At 34.2% G+C, this 20,925-nt stretch overlaps 1 protein-coding gene across 2 annotated transcripts in view; it reads right to left on the bottom strand.

The window, feature by feature from the left end:
- Ncam2 (neural cell adhesion molecule 2) overlaps positions 1 to 20,925 on the bottom strand; it is a 412,037-nt gene that overhangs the window by 117,324 nt on the left and 273,788 nt on the right. For both annotated transcript variants that reach the window (XM_051150158.1, XM_051150159.1), the window contains exon 9: positions 1,612 to 1,762. In XM_051150158.1, coding sequence (XP_051006115.1) covers positions 1,612 to 1,762 — 151 coding nt within the window. The remainder of the gene's footprint in view (positions 1 to 1,611; positions 1,763 to 20,925) is intronic.

Here is a 20,925-nt window from a genome sequence, read left to right as displayed (position 1 = left end):
TAATATATATTATTTAATACCTAACTTCAAACACAATAAGCATATTGACAATTTGAGGTAGACAAATCTACCCATATGACAAAAATAAGAATTAGACACTATATTGATGTGTGTGTGTGTGTGTGTGTGTGTGTGTGTGTGTGTGAATGACGATGAATAGTCACTGAATGATCAGAAAGGAAAGTAACATAGTAAAAGAAAATATGTGCCAACCATCACTTCATAAGGAACTAAGAGCCAGAAAACATATGGACTCAAATCTATAGCCAGAAAACAATCGGATTTATAAATGACTAGAACAGGCACATCTCTAAAGGAGACATGTAACTGAGTTTGGGCATTCATAGTCATTAAAAGCATTTCGTTGGGCTACTTGTTTCCTAAGCTGCTTCTGAATGAACTCTAGTGTTTGAGATTTGATCACTGCCCGTTGGTGGGGTGGTCTTGGGGCGTGTAGAGGAAGGGGAAGCAGGCTTCCCTGATGAGACCTATTAGAGTGTGATCATATGGTGGGGGAGGAGGCCTCCTATCAGAGATGTAAGGGAGGGAAATAGGTAGAAGAGGGAGGGAGGTTGGTAACTGAAAGAGAAGAGATATCAATCAGGATGAATTGTGAATAAATTGTATTAAAAAACAAAACAAAAAGATGTATATGATGTCCAATAAAATAGCTTTCTTGCATTTTTATTAGCATGTTTTTAAGTATGTAAATGAAATAGCTTATTCACATTTGTCTTGGATATTATTAAGAAGAATTTCTCAATGTAAGATATATCTTCATAACAGCTATTAACATTTTCTTTTAATATTAATATAATGAAAATATCATGATTAAAATATTTTGTAAAGAAGGGTACTTCAAAGAGTCCCATTGGGACAAATAAAGTCCTGCAGATATCAGAGAGCATCCAGCATTCTTAGCTCACTTATATTTATTGAGAATGATGTTGTATACCTTCCATTTTAATAAGACATAAAAAATTAATTTAAATCCCTTGTGAAGAATTAAGGTAGACATTCTACTTATATTAGCCTTTAATCATGTAGTTATAGAATTCCACATAGTCTTGAACTCTCCCAATAATGACAACCATTGACAATTTCTTTTATCTATTACTCTTTTAACAGTACAATTTACAGACAATTAACACATTTTTATAAAGTATAAAGACTGACATATGCCACTTAATTTTATTTCTTATATTGTTGGCAATTAGTTAAACAAAAGCAAGAAAGACTGAATATATATGACTTTGGCACTTACACACACACACACACACACACACACACACACACACACACACACGGTCTAAGGACTTGATTTTCAAAAATAAGCATGGCTCAGTCGATCTAGTATTTTCAGTTAAATATTTCAAATAATAACAGCCTCTATTTTCTGGTAGTTCATAAAATATAAGTCATTGTGAAATGTATAATGATTTGTACTAGATTTCTCTAATAAATGACCAAATAATTACAGGCCTTCTAAAGCTATTCATTGAATAAGAAAAAAAATGAACTCACTGTTTGTTTTGATTTTCTTATAAAATTCATACTTTCTCAAACAAGATAAAGTTATTGTAATTACCACACACACCGAGTCTGACTTACATTCAATGTCAAGATGCATGCTCCTCTGGTGCCCGCCAATCCTACTTGCAGCCTCACAGTCATATCTCCCTGAATCTGATAATTTCACGTCTCTGATGTGCAGTGAAGAGTGTCCATGCTGCCCTTTGACTTCTATGCGGCCATCTGTGCTCTGTTCACAATCATTCAGGGAAAAAAAAAAGGATGAGTTTTCTTGTGTTGATGAAAAGTAGTTCATAAAGTTGTCATATTTATCTTGTCAGTGTATCAATTAATATATGCTTAAACACATTTAAAATATGAAGAGTACATCTTCTGTGTTTGCTTCATTGTGGTATTCAGCTTCCCGTTTTCCATAGTCACCTGCTCACAGGGCATTGACATGTAGGGCACACTTTTCCATATATAACGTCCAGTCTTTTTCATTATATTTTTGCTATTTTGTAGCTTTTTTTTTTTTACTAAAAATATATTTTTTCATCATACATATATGTCCTGATTACAGTTTCCCTCCATCTACTCCTAGTTTCTCCCTGTCTCCACTCCCCTCTCAAATTTCACTCCCTTTCTGCTTCCTCTTATAAAAGAGAGGCTTGTGTACTGTGGAGCTCTCCTTTAGTTCCAGCATTCTGGAGGTAGAACAGCTGGATCTCCCTGAGTTCCAAGGCAGCCTCATCTATAGAATGAGTTCCTGGACAGCAAGAGCTAGCTACACAAAGAAACCCTGCCTTGCAAAACAAAAATGGAGCGACAAAACACAAAGAAGAAGAAGGAGGAGGAGAAGGAGGAGGAGAAGAAGAAGAGGAGGAGAATAGAGAAGAGACATAGGTTTCTAAAATATAACAATATATTATAGCAAAATATAATATCAGCTAAAACAAAAATCATCAACATAAGGAAAAGAGCCCAAGACAACATTCACAAATGAAAAACCCACTTAGTCACACACTAAGGAGTCCCTTTAAATTCTTAACTGAAATCTATAATATATATGGGAAGAGATGATGCGCAGACTCAGACTGGTGCAGGATCTGTTTGCTGCTCTGCTCTCTTTGTGGGTGACTTTTCATGTTAGTAAATTTAAAATAAATGATAAATTTCTATACATTTGTGAAATTTCATCATGAGAATTTTATGATCATCAAAATTAAATTAATATCAAAAGACTTTTATAGCTTTTATGCAACATAAAATTGATTATGGGTCAGAGTAAGATTTGTTCTTGTTTTATAATTTTATCAATGCATTGTTATATAATCATATACTGCCAAGATACTTAGAATATAGCTACTACCAAAAAATGAATATTCTTAATACAACTTTGATAATGAGTTCAACCGCAAAAATATCCTTCCTGTCTCATAAAGAATAAAAACTGCCGTTTAAGAAAATAGGACAATCTCCCCCATAGAATAATTAAACTGATTTAAGAAATAACAGATAAAAACCCAATACATGAAATTTAGAAATGAGAAAAGCAAAGAGTAAAATCATAAATTTATATTTTCAAATTTTAATTTATTAAAATCTATTCAGATTACATTTTGACTGTTAGGTCTTCCTTTGCATCTTGATATTTCCACTTTCTCTCTCCCCTCTCCCCTATTCCCCTCCCTTAGACCACTGACCTCCTCCCTGACCATGTGAGTAGTGCCTATGAGGTCTCATCCAGATAGCCTACTTCCCCTTCTTCTCTGTGCCTGTTGGGCACTCCACCAAGAGCAAGTGATTAAATGCAGAGCACCAGAGTTCATGTCCAGGAAGTCCCTGCTCTCGCCACAATCATGGAGAATGAGCTATCCATTGGCTGTATCTGAACAGGTGGTCTACATTTACTGCATGCGTTGTTCTTGGTTGGTGCAACAGTTTGTGGAGGCCCCTCCGGGTCCAGATATGCCAGCCTTAATGGTCTCTTCGTGGGACTCCTAAAACTGCTAGATCCTTCGATCCCTCCATCCTTCCATACAACTCTCAGGGTTTTACAGAGTCCTGCAGCTTATTCCTGCACCAGATCCCCTGCTGGGTGGAGTGTTCAGAGGAATTCTATGTAGGGCTAATATCCATTTATAAGTGACTATATACCATGCCGGTCTTTCTGGGTCTGGAACACTTCACTTGGGATGATCTTTTCTAGTTCCATCTGTTTGCCTGCAAGTTTATTTCCTTGATTTTAATAGCTGAGTAGTATTCCATGGTATACCATTCCATCGTTTCTTCATCCATTCTTTGGTTGAGGAACATCTATGTTGTTTCCAGATTCTGGCTATTACGATTAAACCTTTTGTGAACATAGTTGAGCAAATGTCCTGTTGTATGATGGAGCATATTTCACGTAAATGCCCAGAAGCGGTATGGCTGGGTCCTGTGATAGCACTATTGGTAGCACCAATTTTCTGAGAATGTGCCAGATTGGTTTCCAAAGTGATTGAACAAGTTTGCGCACAACCAGCAATGAAAGAGTGTTCTCTTTCTCCTCATCCTCACCAGCATGTGCTGTCACTTGAGTTTTTGATCTTAGCCATTCTCATAGGTGTAAGATGGAATCACAACGTTGCTTTGATTTTCATTTCTTTGGTGATTAGGGAAGCTGAGCGTTTCTTTAGGTGTTTCTCAGCATTTCAATGTTGCTTTGTTGAGAATTCACTGTTTAGCTCTGACCCCATTTTGTTAAATTGTTTTATCTGTTTTGGTTGTGTTTAATGTCTTGAGTTATTTATGTATTTTGGATATTAGCCTTTGTCCGATGTAGGGTTGGTGAAGATCTTCTCCCAGTCTGTAGGCTGGTGTTTTGTTCTGTTGACAGTGTCCATTGCTTTACAGAAGCTTCTCAGTTTCATGAGATCCCATTTATTAATTGTTCATTTTATAGCCTGAACTATTGGAGTCCAGTTCAGGAAGTTGTCTCCTGTGTCAATGACTTCAAGACTCTTCCACACTTTTTCTTCTAACAGATTTAGTGTGTCCAATTTTATGTTGAGATCTTTAACTCACTTCGACTTTAGTTTTGTGCAAGCTGATGAATATGGATCTATTTGCATTTTCTTACTTGTAGACTTCCAGTTAGATCAGCACTGTTTATTGAAGATGTTATCTTTTTTTCCATTGTATGTATTTGGCTTCTTTGTCAAAAATCAAGTGTCCATTGGTTTGCAGGTTTATTTCTGGGTTTGTGTTTCACTCCGTTGATTAGCCAGATTATTTCCGTGTGAGTACCATTCATTATAATTACTGCTGGTCTATAGTACAGATATAGGATGGAGATTCCTCTGGAAGATCTCTTATTGCACAGGACTGTTTTAGCTATTCTGGGAGTTTTGTTTTTCCATATGAAGTTGAGAATTGAACTTTCAAGGTCTGTGAAGAATTGTGTAGGTAGTTTTATAAGTATTGCACTGAATCTGTAGAATGCTTTTGGTAAGATGGCCATTTTTACTATGTTGTTCCTCCCAATACACAAGTATGGGAGACCTTTCCATTTCTGGATATGTTCTTCAGTTTCTTTCTACAGAGACATGAGGTACTTTTTCATACAAGTCTTTCACTTGCTTGGATAGAGTTACCCCAGGATACTTTATATTATTTGTGGCAATTGTGAAGGGTGTAGTTTCCCTAGCTTCTTTCTCAGCCTGTTTATCTTTATACACAGAGGGCTACTGACATTTTTGAATTAATTTTGTACATCTGGTCACTTTGATGAAGGTTTTTAACAGCTGTAGGAGTTCTCTGGTGGAGTTTTGGGGTCACTTATGTACAGTATCATATCATCTGTGAATAGTGATACTTTCAGTTCTGCCTTTCCTATGTGGATCCTCTTGATCTCCTTTTCTTGTCTTCTAGCTAGAACTTCCAGTAATATACTGAAGATATATGGAGAGAATGCAAAGCCTTGCCTAGTCCCTGAGTTCAGTAGAATCTCTTTGAGTTTCTATCAAATTAGTTTGATGTTGGCTATTGGCCTGCTGTATATAGCCTTTATGATGTTTAGATATGTGCCTTGTATCCCTGATCTTTCCAAGACTTTAAACATAAATGGGTGTTAAATTTTGTCAAATGCTTTTTCTGCATCTAAGTAGATGATCATGTTTTTTTTCTTTGTTGTTTCTTTTAGTTTATTTATATTATGGAATACATTGATGAATTTCCATATATTGAACTATCCCTGCACGCCTGGGATGAAGCCTGCTTGGTCATGGTGAATGTAAATGTTGGTGTGTTCTTAGACAAGTTTGTGAGTGTTTTATTGCGTATTTTTGTATCAATGTTCATAAAAGAAATTGGTCTGAAATTCTCTTCATTGGATCTTTGTGTAGCTTAGGTATCAAGGTCACTGTGGCCCCATAGAATGCATTTTTTAATGTTCCTTCGATTTCTGTTTGGTGGAATTATTTGGAGAGTATAGATATTAGCTCTTCTTTGAGGGCTTGATAGAATTCTGTGATGAAACCATCTGGCCCTGGGCTTTTTTTTGTTTTTTGTTTGTGGTTTTTGTTGTTGTTGTTGTTGTTGTTGTTGTTTTGTTTTGTTTTTGTTATTTTTTGGGGTTTTTTTGTTGTTGTTGTTGTTGTTGTTAGGAGACTTTTGATGACTGCTTATATTTCTGGAGGAGATATAGGATTATTTCATTTGTTTACCTGATCTTGATGAACCTTGGAAAAGTGGAATCTATCCTGAAATTTGTCCATATCATTTAAATTTTCAAATTTTGTGGCATAAGGCAATTGAAGTAAGACCTAAAGATATTTTTGGATTTCCTTGGTGTCTGTTGTTCTGTCTCATTTTTCTTTCTGATTCTGTTGATTTCAGTAAAAGATTTGTCTATCTTGTTCGTTTATTTCAAAGAACCAGCTCTTGGTTTCATTGATTCTTTTAATTGCTCTCTTTGTTTTTAATTCATTGATTTCCTCCAGTCTACTTCTCTTACATGTCCCTGCTTGTTTCTAAGGTTTCCAGGCAACTAACTCCTTCTGCACAATTGTGCAGGGACTCCTTGACCTTTCAGATGCAACTTCACATGTCTGATGCAGAGAATCAGCCTTCCTTCATTAAACACTTATTTCTCCTCATTTTAATGATGCAAACAATGCCCAGTTTTCAGATGGTTTCCTGTCTCTGCCTACTCTTTAAACTGTTCCTGCAGACCCCTGATATTGAAGCAACCCATTAAAGCTTTTTGCATGTCATAATATTTACAGTGAGCATACACCATGTAGGAGAGCTCAGCCTTGCTAATATCTACACTGATGATTTTCTCTATTATTTTTCCTGCCAAGACCCATCCTTGTATGGATCTTCTGAAGACATTAGCTCACTTCAAGCAGGGAGGTATTTGATACGTATCCCAAATCACATGATTATATTTAGATTTTCCAGTTTGTTATGGGATAATTCTTCTGTGTGGCTCTTCTTCCTTTCTTACCGATGGGATTGCAATGATATTCCCCATACTTAACAGTTATACAAGTCTGCAATTATGTCCTCCAGACATCTCAGTCATATCTATTTTTCTCTCCATGATAGGAACTTTTGGGATGTCTTAGTCACTATCATATGCTTGACCTTAGATAGGCTTTTGGAACTTAACTTGTTAATGAATTTTCTAAATGTAGACCTATCTGAGTCTGACACTTTTCTCAGCTAACAATTATCTTTCCCAATGAATATATTTCAATCAACCTATCGGCTCTGTTTACAGCTGTTTATTTCTACCTGTACCTCTTTGAAAGACATTGATATGTGTCTCCTGATTTTTGGCAGAACAGTTACGTATGTAGGCATAATGTTACCCAGAATGACTTCCAAACTGTATAAAACATACAGATAGATTTCTTATGCTTTTTTGGCCAAAACCATATCAAATGCAGAAAGCATTTTTGTGTTCTCAGGAATATTTTATCAGCATTTTTTCATAATAACTTCATGAATATTTCATATCACCTTAGCCGTATAACTGCAAATATCATCACTTCCCAACTAAACTCCAAACCTTCAGCCTGACAGTTAAGGACCTTTATGTGTTATCACCTTTCTGTCCAAGCACATTTTACAATTTGAATACTATCAACTCAAATTATTTCAAATTACTTTTACTGTCCTGAATATCCTGTGCTTTCTCTAAGTGCTCTGACATCCTTGTCTCAAACTATTTCACCTTTATTGCTTCTAGCATCCATATTTACACTGCAAGATTCTGTATTGACCAGATTTCATTTACTATTCAAGATAGTCTCTTATGCCTGAAAAATGAGAACAGTACATTTGACCTCTACATTTCATTCAGGACCAATGCTTTTACTAAATTATTGTTGCAAATACAGACCCAATAACATGCAACTAAATTATAATTGAAATAATGTGATGAAGTTTCAGTTTTGTTTTACAGCCATATGCCTAGAATAATGCCCACAACAGAAAAATATATTCTAATATTCGAGAACATATTAAGTTACCATAAAATTTACCAGTGGCTATATTGAGGAATATATCTGTTGTTTTTTATTGAATAACAATTTGCATTTACACTGGACTCTTTAGAATGCAGCTATATGTGATATTGTTAGCAATGCAAAGGATGCATCTGGAGTGATGATAAAGCAGGAGATAGGACTGGTTGCTCTTCCAGACGACACAGGTTCAAGTTCCAGAGCCCATACTGATACTCACCACTATCTGCAACTGCAGTCCAGGGGACCTATTGACCTCTTTTGACCTCCACCAGCACTGCGCGCACAAACGCAGGCCAAACACCAATACATTATTACAGATATTATTACTTTAGTATATGACATTATTGAATAGTAAAAATTTAGATTTGAATTGCTCCAAAAGCTAAACACATTCACTTTTTATAACACATATTTGATCATATAAAATTTGATTTATAAATTCATACTGTATGCACGGTAACAAATATCTAATAATTAAAATGTTGATTTTTTAACATTATTATCAAGATATTATTTGCGAAAAAAACTTAAAAATATGTGATTCATTGAAGATTAATTTATTTTCAGAATTAACTTAAGCTTTGTAAAATTCACTGTGGGTTTTGACTAGAAGACCAAAGTCAATCCTTCCTTTATCTGACATTCAAAAGGACATCTCTCTCTTTATGCTACAAAAAGGCATTACACAAACCTAAAAGAAAATTCATTTATATCTTGGCTTTGATTCAACACTGCCTGAAGATTCATTTAAGACGTCTGATATTTGATTGTGACAACCTAATAGGCATTTTAGCAGCCTATCTAATACTTCCAGGTCCTACTACTGAATTAAGTAAGATGATTAGAAAGCAAAGTGTCTGCTTGTACATTTTCATTTCTGTCCTTCATAGAAATGAACTTCCCTGCACTTTGATTCAAGGCTTCATTCTTTGCCCTTCTAGAAGGTCAGTTTAACATAGGCCTGTTGTGTAACAGTTCAATAATTTTATAAAACTCTTATACATAGAGCTTACCGTTATTTCAACCATCCCTTATTAAACAACTGTAGAAAAACTGCCATCTTAATTTTTCTTAGAAACCTAATATTTTCAATAATTGTCACTGTAAATCAATTGAAACTATAAAAATATTCTCTTCTACAAATATATTCCTTTATATTTATGTTGTCATCCGACCTTGACATCATTGCAAAGTTAGACTACATGTGTAGCAGAGAAGGTATCTGAGTGGACAACTAACATGCTTTTCTCCTACTGTACCTCATGTTACTGAAAACCAAAAATGTGTTTAGTCCTGTTTTTTATGTATGCACATGTGCTTATTTATATTTATTGTCAGGGTTTTGCCATAAAGTTCAGTCTGTCTTTGAACTCTGGCTTCTCCTGCTTAAGCTTCCAACATGGTCCTATTACAGTTGTACATTCTTTTTGAATTAGATAGGTCTACAAATGATGTCACCCACTCAACAACTCTGTGGGTTGTCTTCATATATTCTTTGACAAGCAGACTGTCCACAAAGTGTGTTGAGCAAGAATGGAATAGTCTTTGTCATTAGTGACTTTCAAGTTTAATAGGAAAGAGATATATTAGTTTTTAAGTATAATAAAAAATAATTTTATAATGGAAACACCACAACTTCATTTGTTGATTAGGGATGAATGTGGTAGGATCAGACTGAGGCATATTGAACTCCTAAAATGTGGAATAAGATCCCAATATGATGATAACTTGATGGTGTTGAATAAAAAATTCAAAGCAGATCTCTCAAGGACATACAAGAAAACTCAACAAACTATATAGTTGATGGAAGAGAGTGAGGACATCAATATAAATCTTCTGTTCATGTAAGTAAGAAAATTGCCTGCTATATAAATGAGGAAACATGCAGAAGCCTGGGCCCAGTTCAGCATGCCTACTGCTAGTCTCATTTCTAATAGTATTGCATCTATATTGATGTCAATTAAACTCAGCTTCAAATATTTAGACATAAAAGCAAAGCAGAATGGCTAAATACATCAGCAGGAACACACTCCAGCTTATTACCAATGAATTGTCTAATTTTTAAAAATTATGCGAAGATCTCATTAACAAGTTCTAGTAGTTGCACTATGAATTTTAAGCAGAAACAGTCTCTTTGTTCTGTATAAATTCTCTGTGTACTACTAGAATTAATTTTCTTTCCTCTTGGTTCCCTCTATGCTTTGTAATTTCCTTCCTATTTTCACTTAATGAGGTGACCTTTTGTGTAATTACTTTTCATCTTAGAAACATAAATATGTGTAATAAAGAACAGCGTAGGCAATCAAAATATCTAACATGATTTTTCATAGGGTCTAGTAATGTTTCCGTTGCTTGTATTTAAAATCTTGTCATTATATTTACAATTAATAGATTACTAAAAACATAAGAGTTAAATACAATATTACTAAAGGTGTTACATGTAGCAAACGTTACTTCTTTGATGTCATTCAAATATTTAAGAAGGGATAGCAGCTGTATGTCATTAAGGTATGATCATAAAGCTCTCAAATACTTTTTCTGCATGCATCACCATCTCCACTTTTTCCTTCATGGTAAACTATATACTACTAAAGACTTATCATAGACACTATGCTAGGTTCTGGAGCTATAAAAATGACCAAGAAGAACAAAAGTATTAGACTCCTCAGCTCAAAGGCTTAGAGAAAAAGATAACAAATCACAGTCCAAACTATTATATAAAATACTCAGCATAACAACTAAAGTGGTTCACAAGTTGGAGAAACACATTATGTTGGTATGTTTTTTCTATACTACAAGAAAAAAAATGATAAATCAGACATTTATAAGAGCCACATAAAATGAAATTAATGATCATGTTTAAAATTGTCATAAATTTCAGGCTGGCTTTCAAAGGTATTTTAAACTACACCTGGATCTTGTTAAAATTGTACAACCGTGAAGTTAACCTGGACCAAGTAAAAGAGCTGGGAAAATTGAAAGGAAGTAAAAGATACAAACCTATACTTGAAAAAGAAGACAAAATCTTCATTGAGCTGATATAAGTAACTCCAGTAAAGACAGTGAATCCTGTATGAAGTGTGGGGAGCAGGATAACAGATGTATTTTAATATACAAAACTATGATAAATAATCTACAATGATAATAGAAGTGAAATTACATCATGAAAGATGACCGACGTCATTTACCTTAAGAAAAATGCAAATCACTCAGGATATCCCACCCACTGATTAGACTAAAATAAAAGTACATAACTCCAAATGCTGGTGAGGCCATGCAGCAATTAGACAGATCATACAATGCTCATGAGCATGTAAAATGCTCCAGGCATGTTCGAAAAAGACGGCGCCTCAAACAAGTAAACAAACACTGGTGTTAAAATCTTTGCTTTTAAGAGCATGATTACAAAAGCCAAAATAAACAAAAAACAGGTTTCTATATTTTCTGGATAACAATCTTTCAGATAAAATATTTTCCAGTTTTACTACTTCTCTTTAGTGGGGAGGCCTGGAGGCACTCAGAATAAGGGAAAGCAGGCTATACGTATGAGACTTGACAGTCTGTGATCATATGGTAGGTAATTCCCTTCTGTCACAGGTCTAGGGGAGGGAAATAGGGTAAAAGAAAGAAGGGGTGAATGGGAAGATACAAATGGGGAGATAATAATCAAGATACAATCTGAATAAATTATTTAAATATATATATATTTTATATATATATATATCAATAAAATGAAATGATTACACTTAACTTAGGATGGAAAATCTCAAGACTATTAGCCCAATTGGGAAAAGGCAGTATAAATGCCATATATTGAATGACCTCTTTTATTTGAGATTTTACTGAAAGTTGATATGAAAAAAATTAGATATATAGTAATGGTTAGGAGGCTCTGATAGTATTCAGAAGTAGAGGGGAGGAAAAAGCATTGGTATCACTGGCCGTCTTTTCTCAGAACATCATAAAGAAAAGCTGCTCAGGTCAATGTAAAGGTTCTGTGTGCTGTGTTAGTTATACAGAAATGACACTTTCAAAAAGTAAAGCTTAGGGAAAGGAGCTTATGTTTATAAACATGCAAAAATACATAGAATATTTTGCACTAATGAGTAAGATGGATTAACTTGTAATTTGCAAAAATCACTCATAATTTTTGAGAAAAAGGGACCAAACTTCTAATAATCTTAATATTTCATATTCTCCAATATCAATGTGCTAAAACTTAATGCACAAAGTTTCTGATGTTAGGATTAGCTTATTTGTTTTGTTATAAGTTTGTGAAGGAAAGGGTTGTTGACTATGATTAGTGTTTCAAAACTAAGAAAATTCTAAAGAAGAGGTAGAAAGATTTTTTTAAAAGCCAGGAGGAGTGGAAAGACAGGAAGGAAAAAAATCTCCTATACACAACAGGTCTGCTGTGTGTGTGAACTCAAAAAGATTGTGTCAACACACACAGGCACAGTTGCAAGCCAAACGTGGTCTCAATAATGAAAAGAGAATTTGAAAAAAAAAAAAAAAACCTCTTTTCCCTAACCTAGAAGCAATCTATAACTGATACTTTCTCATAAGGGAACAATTAGTTTTCTCCAAAGGACTCTTATTGAGTATGCAAACCATATTTAAGGGTAGGTTTGCAATAGGTCACCAACACAATACTAACTCGATGGTATTTTGGAGAATTTTGGGTTCATAATATTTTGTATGCATTCATATTATTTTATTTTTTAACCTTTCAAGTCACTTTCTTAAATATTACAGTTTCTAGTTTTATGCTTTTGTGGCATCTTAGGTGCCTATTTTCTAATGAAAGAGAGAAAAAAAAGACAAAGGTATAGATTTGGTATATGGTGAGGTTGGGAGGACACCGGAGGGGTGGGAAACTGGAAAATATAATCAGAAGATACTGAATAAAAATATCTATTTTCAATAAAATGATTCCAAAAGCTATTTGATACCATCAGAAAGCAGCAGTCACATGACCACAACAAGCCCTGGAGATACTTCTACACCTGACACACAACAGGAAGATTTCAAATCTGAGGTTATGAAAGTGATAGATGCATTGAAGGAGGAAAAGCAATCAATCAAAACTAGAACAGGAATACACAAAGAAAAAGATGAAGGAATTGAATAAAGCACTTAAAGAAATTAGTGAAAGACAGGAAACTACAAAACAGGAAAAGGAAATGAATAAAAGGATTCAAGACCTAAAAATGGAGATAGAAGCAACAAAGAAAATCTAAGACACTCCTGAAAAATGGAAAACCTAGGGAGGAGGACAGAACTGCAGACACAAGCATCAACAACAGAATACAAGAGATGAAAGATAGAATCTCAGGATTAGAAGATATGATTGAAGAAATTGATAAGTCAAAGAAAATGTTAAATAAAAAAATCTCTTGTCACAGAACATCCAAGAAATCTGGGATACTACAAAAAGACTAAACTGTAGAATAATAGGAATAGAGGAAATAGAAAACCCCCTGCTGCAAGGACCAGAAAATATTATAAACAAAATCATAAAATAAAACTTTCCCAACCTAAAGAAATAAATTCCCACAAATATACAAGAATCCCAAGAACTCCAAATAGATTAAACCAGAAAAATAAAATCCTCCCACCACATAATAATTAGAGCACGAAAATTATAGAACAAAGAAAGAATAATAAAAGCTTCAAGAGAAAAAGGTCAAGTTACATATAAAGGCAAACTTACTACAATTATACCTGACTTCTCAACAGAGACAATGAAAGCCAGAAGAGCCTAAATGGATGCCATGCAGACATTAAGAGATCATGGATGCCAGACTATTACACCCAGCAATATTTTAATCATCATAAATAGAGAAAGCAAATATTCCACAAACATTGATGCAAAAATAGTCAATAAAATGAGTGCAAATAAAATCAAACAACACATCAAAAATATCATTCATCAATACCAAGTGGGCTTCATTCCAGGCATGCAGGGGTAGGTTCACTGTATAGATATTCATCAATGGAACCCATCATATAAAAAAACTGAAAGAAGAAAAACCGCATAATAATCTCCATAGATTTCCAAAAAATCATTTGACAAAATTCAACACCCATTCATGTTAGAAGTCTTGAAGAGATGAGGGATAAAAGAAAGGTACCTAAACATAGTAAATGCAATTTACAGCTAGCCTATTGCCAACATCAAACTAAACAGAAAGAAATTTAATCAATTCTACAAAAATAAGACTGTCCACTCTCTTTATGTCTCTTCAATATAGTACTAGAAGTCCTAGATAGAGCAATAAGACAACTAAAGGAGTTCAAGGGGATACAAATTGGAAAGGAAGTGGTCAAATAATCACATTCACAGATGATATGATAGTATATATACATAAGTGACCCCAAAATTCTACCAAGGAACCCCTAAAAGTGATAAACACATTCATTAGAATGGCTGGATACAAAATCAACTAAAAAAATCATTAGCTTCCTATAAATAAATGACCAACAGACAAAAAAAGAAATTAGGGAAATTATACCCTTCAAAATAGCCACAAATAACATAAAGTATCCTGGTATAACTCTATCCAAGCAAGTGAAAAGTTGTATGAAAAAAAAACTTCAAGTCACTGAAGAAAAAAATTGAAGACTGTATCAGAAGTTCGAGAGATCTCCCATGCTACCAGATGATAATCACCATGGTAAAAATGTCCATCTTACATACAGCTATCTACACATTCAATGGAATTTACATCAAAATACATGCAGAATTATTTATAGACCTTGAAAGATCCAATCTCAACTTCATATGGAAAAGCAAACAAACAAGAAAAACAAAGCAAGAATAACTAAAACAATCCTGTACAATAAAAAATATTCTAGGAGAATCTCCATTCAGGATCTCATGCTGTACTATAGAGCAACAGTAATAAAAACATCATGATACTGGCATAGAAATAGTCTGCTTGATCATTGGAATAGTATTAAAGACCCAGAAATAATCCCACTTAACTAAAGACACTTGATTTTGCACAAAGAAGCTAAAACCACATAATGGAAAAAAAAAAAAAAACATCCTCAACAAATGGCACTGGTCTAACGGAAGGTCTATATGTAGAAAAATACAAATAGATCCATATTAATCACGCTGTAAAAAACTAAAGCCCAAGTGGATTAAAGACCTCACCATGAAACTAAAGACATTAAATCTGTTTGGAGAAAAATTAGGGAAGAGTTAGCACAGGAGACAACTTCCAGAACAGAACAGTAACAGCTCAGGACCTAAGATCAACAATTAATAAATGGGACCTTGTAAAACTGAAAGCTTCTGTCAGGCAAAGGACACTGTCAACAAAACAAAGGGACAGCCTACATACTGGGAAACCATCTTCACCAACACTACAGCTGACAAAGGGTTTATATGCAAAATATATAAAAACTCAAGAAATTAACGACCACCAAACCAATTTACTCAATAAAAAAAGGAGTACAGAGCTAAACAGAGATTTCTGAGCAGAGTAATATCTAACAGCTACGAAACACTTAAAGAAATTCTCAACCTCCTTAGTCATCAGGGAAATGAAGCTCAAAACCACTCTGAGATTCTATCTTACACCTATCAGAATTGCTAAGATCAAAAACTCAAGTAAAAGCACATACTGGTAATGATGTGAAGAAAGAGGAACATTCCTACTTTGCTGGTAGGAGTGCAAACTTGCACAACAACTTTGAAAATCAATCTGGCACTTTCTTTAAAAATAGGAAATAGTGTTAGCTCAAGACCGAGCTATACCACTCCGGGGCGTATGCCAAAATGATGTTCCACCATATAACAAGGGTATTTGCTCAACTGTGTTCTTAGCAGTTTTATTTCTAACAGCCAACCTCAGGAAACAACCTAGATGTCCCTCAACTGAAGAATGGACGGAGAAACATTTAAACAATGGAATACTACTGAGCTTTCAAAAACAAAGAAATCTTGAAATTTGCAGGCAAATGAATGGAACTAGAAAAGATCATCCTGAGTGAAGTAATACAGACCCAGAATGCATGGTGTATAATCACTTATATGTGGATAATAGCACAACATAGATATCCTTTGAGAGACTCCATCCAGCGGTGGATCAGGACAGACACTGGGACTCCTAGAAAGACTCTGGGTGATTTGCTGCAAGTTATATGGAAGTGTTAGTGGATGAGGGGGTGTAGATGTCAGGCCCTCCACAATGAGACTATCAAAGTTAACGTATCTGGACCCAGGGCGGGTGCACAAACGGATGCAGCAACCAAGTATATTTCAAGCAGTGAACCTAGACCCTATGTTCTAAAGTAGCCAATGGATAGCTCACTGTCCACATGTGGAAGTAGTGGGGGAAGAACAGGAGACTGCCACTGAAATGATCCCTGGTGCTTGTGATCTGATCTCTGGCCCTTGGTGGAAAGGCCCTGTGGGAACACAGATGATTAGGATGCAGGTTCTCCAGGTGAAAGCAGATAGGCTGTGGTCAGAGAATTAGGGAAGAGGACCCCACCTGTCAGAGGTCTAAGTAAGAAAATAAGGCCAAAGAGAGAGGGTGGGAACAGGAAAATAAGAGCCAAGGGATTACAATTGGGATGTAATGTGAATAAAATAAAATGAAATAAAATCTTTTAAAAGGTAATTAATCCAAATAAATACTGTTTATTAAATATATAAATAGGTAAGATTAGCAAATAGCTATACTAAAATCTTAATGTACATCGTATTGGCTCTGAAAGAACAAAGCTACAATTGTAATTTCATAAAATTAGGCCAATATCAAAGACTAAATTTCACAATGTGTTGGTAACAATGTGTAGTAAACATCCCTTGTATTCATATGTTAGAAGAGAGTACAAGGGTTCACCTCCAAATGAAAAGAGGACAGTTCTTGGATCAAGATGTACAGTAGTGTTTAAACTCACAGAGGACAGGAAATCGGTATGTCAGTGAGACTAATATGCATCAAAGTTTTTAACACTATTGGCATAGACAACAAACATAAACAATGTTCATATGTACAGTTTCTCTTAAGAGTTTACCAATCTTAAAATTATCATAATTAATATATTTATTAAATATTGTAGACCAAAATTTTGTTTTGACATTTAGAAGACTCTTAAGAAATCTAAACATATTTTGAAATTCAGTGTTATCACTATATTTATGATTCAAAATGTGGGATAATTTTGCAAGCTATATATATTTGATATGACAGTAAAATTTTCAGTATACTATGAAAGGAGAATTGTTAATTTTCACTTGACTATATTTATTACAGTTATAGGAGATGAAGGAAAACAAAACGAAGAATATTATTAGAGTGGTCTGTCTGTAGAAAAATGCAGGAAATAGCAATGGGTTTTAAATTCTGGGATAATGTGGACAATTTCTAGAAGACAAGTTAATTTTCTAGGCAGTTCTGAAATGGGTTAAGTTGGCTATTTTAATGAGAAAAACAGGAAAAGCTGGGTATATTGAAATATTCTGAAATGTATTAAAATAAACTTTTCGGGTCATGATGATATCTTAAAGCCAGGCAATGATAAGGAGATATTGAGGAAGGATTACATTAGGAATTTGCTACAGTAATGAATATGGTTAAAATAATAGAGAGGTATTGAATTTATTCAAAAACTTTAGAACATTTAAAATGAAAGGAATATATTGTGATTTACCTAGACTAAGTCAACTAAGGAGTGAATGAACACAAAAGAAATCTGTAAGATTGAAATGCACAGCTCATATTTTTTAAATATAGAAATGGAGCTGTTCAATGGTGAGGTCTAGGACTAGAATGGACAATTTTCTGAATCCTGCTTTCAGTTAAAAGACTTGAGACTTAGTGAGTGATCATACTTAGATATGCCCATGTATGTGGCCCTAAACAAGTGTTAAACAGAGATAAAGTGTGACTATAGGAGATTTGGAGAAAAATATTACATTAAAAATAAACATAAGAAAATCCACACAGAAAAAATAACACACTTCAATCAAAGGAGATTTAACTGGATCATTATTACTTTACAAAAGATTGGAGGATAAGAACAGATGGCTTATCATTAGGTTTAAAAAGTAAGTTCGTAAACATATTAGAGTTTAAGTACAAACAGCATGATCAAAGCCTGATTAGGGTATTGTTAAAGAAAACCAGAGGGGAAAACGTACAGAGAATAACTTCAAAATAGGTTTACTAGAGAAAAGAGATGCAGAGTGGTTATCCTTAATTTGTATTTTAGTATTGACAAATACATTCTTTTGTCTAGCTGTCACTAATCTATCTAATATTCTATCCATTGAACACCATGAATCAACATTCGTAAAGAATATGGATTTGTAGATTGATAGAAATAAGCATTTTTAATATTGATTGTGTATCAAGGGGATATTTAATCTAAAAATAATAATGCTTCCCTTTTCCTTTCATGTTACAAGTGTCCTATTATTTTCTCTAATTAAGTGTTCTTGAGTTTAAAACCTGATGATTTCTATATTCTCTGTTCAAAGGTGCTTTTCGTGTGCTCTTTATTTTGTTAAGTCCAACCATCCTCTCAGGTCTCCATATCCTACCCAGGCCTGGTTGAACCTTTCTATTTCCCTTATTGATCATCTCTACTTTCATTTATCAGAATTTCATTGATATATCCTACCTTAATTCATCTACTGCTGGTGGCCCGTTTCTAGTTCTCTTAATTCCAAATAAAAATATATGTGTAAAATAGTAAATGAATAGATGAAAAAAATTATGTGTTGGTGAGAGATGAATTACTGATATTTGTGGTCTGTTGAAAATTGGATCTTATCACTAATAGGGACTTAAATTAATATCCTCCTACTTTTCTACCTTTATTTGTTTTTTGTATATTTTTAGTTATATCCTATACTATATAGAATAATTGTTATCAAAATGTAACAAACCCTGGTGATGGTTTGAAAGAAAATACACTGTTGACAGGAATGTTAATGAAGACAATCATTTTAGGGGAAGTGTAGACTTTTCTATAGTATCTATCTATAGGGATAGGCCATCATGTGTAGGTGGATAGCTAAAGGAAATGAAATAATCAAGCCAAGGTAACATATCACTCTAACGCTTATTCTGGCAGTATTCATATTACTGAATATATTGAAACTGTTCAAGAGTTGACTGATAGAGGAAATAGTAAGAAAATGTGCTTTATTGAACAGTGAAATATTTGGCCATAAAGAAAAAAATCAATCGATAAGACATTATGCAGTTATGTGGAGTGTGGGGAATGACTCTGACATGAACTCTGGTGCCCCATATTTGACCACCTACCCTTGTTGGGGAGGCTTGATAACACTCAAAGAAAGGATAAGCAGGCTACCAAGATGAGACTTGATAGCCTATGACCATATAGTGGGGGAGGAGGGCCCCCTCGGTCTTAGACCTAGAGGAGGGGAATAGGGTGAAAGCGGGAGGGAGGGAGAAATGGGAGGATACAAGTGCTGGGATAACAATTGAGTTGTAGTCTGAATAAATTAATAAAATTAAAATGTTAAAAAAAAAAGAAAAAAAATCAAGCCCTGTATTTTGCAGCAGAATAAATACAAATGCAGGGCTTTATGCAAAGTAGAAAAAGCCTGGCAGAGAACAACATATGCCTCCTGTTTTTTATCCTAAAGAAGCAGTGAAAGTAGGGATTTGTTTTGAATACTGATTCTTGGAGAAGGAAAGGTGTCAAGGAATAAAGGTAGTTTAGAAGAAAGGTACTAAAAATCAGTTAGACAGGAGGAAATAACTTCTGGTGTTTTGCGCCAGAAGGAGATCAATGTAGTGTCAATGGGTCTCACCATGTGGGCCTTTACAGCTGGAGGGTTGAATGACCTTTTCACAGAGGTGGCCTAACACCAGCAGAAAACACAGGTACTTACAATAGGATTCGTATACCAGCAAAATTACAGTTTTGAAGTAGCAATGACAATAATTGCATGGTAGGGGGTCACCATAACATGCGGAACTGTATTAATGGTCTTAGCATTTTCAAGGTAGAGGATGACCGTAAGTTACTTATCAAATTGTGTACTAGGATCTTGTAGGCTCCAAATAAAAATGTATCCACTACAAAAGCTCTTTAACACTAATTTTTCACTGTGTGCTTTATGGATGCTTTGAAATATGATATTAAAATCCATAAAGAGGTTCACTAAAAATATGTACAAATTATACTTTAAAAAGAAGAAGAATAATCCAGGAAATATGTGAGATGAATATTGAGAACACAAATAACTCACTATGTGTGATGAGTCATGATTTAAAAACAGACCATTCCACACAATTGTGAGCTTCCCTCTGGCTAAGTTTAGCTGTGCCATCATCCATTGAGAATAGCTGTAGTGCTAAATTTAACCACGATGCATTATGTTTCATAAAGAATACAATGACTGAGTAGTATATATCAAAAATGATGATCTAATGGAAAACGTATTTTAAAATGTAAAGAAAGAGACAAAGTAGATAAAATTAATCATAGAAAAGACCTGAAAATTTAGAAATAGAATGTGCTTTCACAATAATATTATATGAAATTACATTTCATATACATGAACAATAAAATATGTCTGTAAAACCAGTTACAATTCAAGAGAGAAAGACTTCAAAATAAAACAAATAATATTATAGATTATCAAAAGAAAGCAGTGATGTCTCCCAAAGAGATGGACAGCAGTGATATAGCAAACCCAAGAAAAAGCCTGATGTGCACATTATATATTTTCGTAACTCAACACAAGTCATTTAACACATGGATGATGCTGTCCATGGATGCTGCTGTTCCTGAAAGTCATGATTTTTAAATACTATGAAATGTTATGATACTCTACAAGCCAAAAACAATTGAAGGATAAAATTAAAGAATAAGAGTAATGAAAATGAGA

The sequence above is a fragment of the Acomys russatus genome, chromosome 8, assembly GCF_903995435.1.
Source record: "Acomys russatus chromosome 8, mAcoRus1.1, whole genome shotgun sequence".
Taxonomy (NCBI): domain Eukaryota; kingdom Metazoa; phylum Chordata; class Mammalia; order Rodentia; family Muridae; genus Acomys; species Acomys russatus.
Note: the sequence above shows the minus strand (reverse complement) of the source record. Positions and strands in the feature narration are given on the sequence as shown.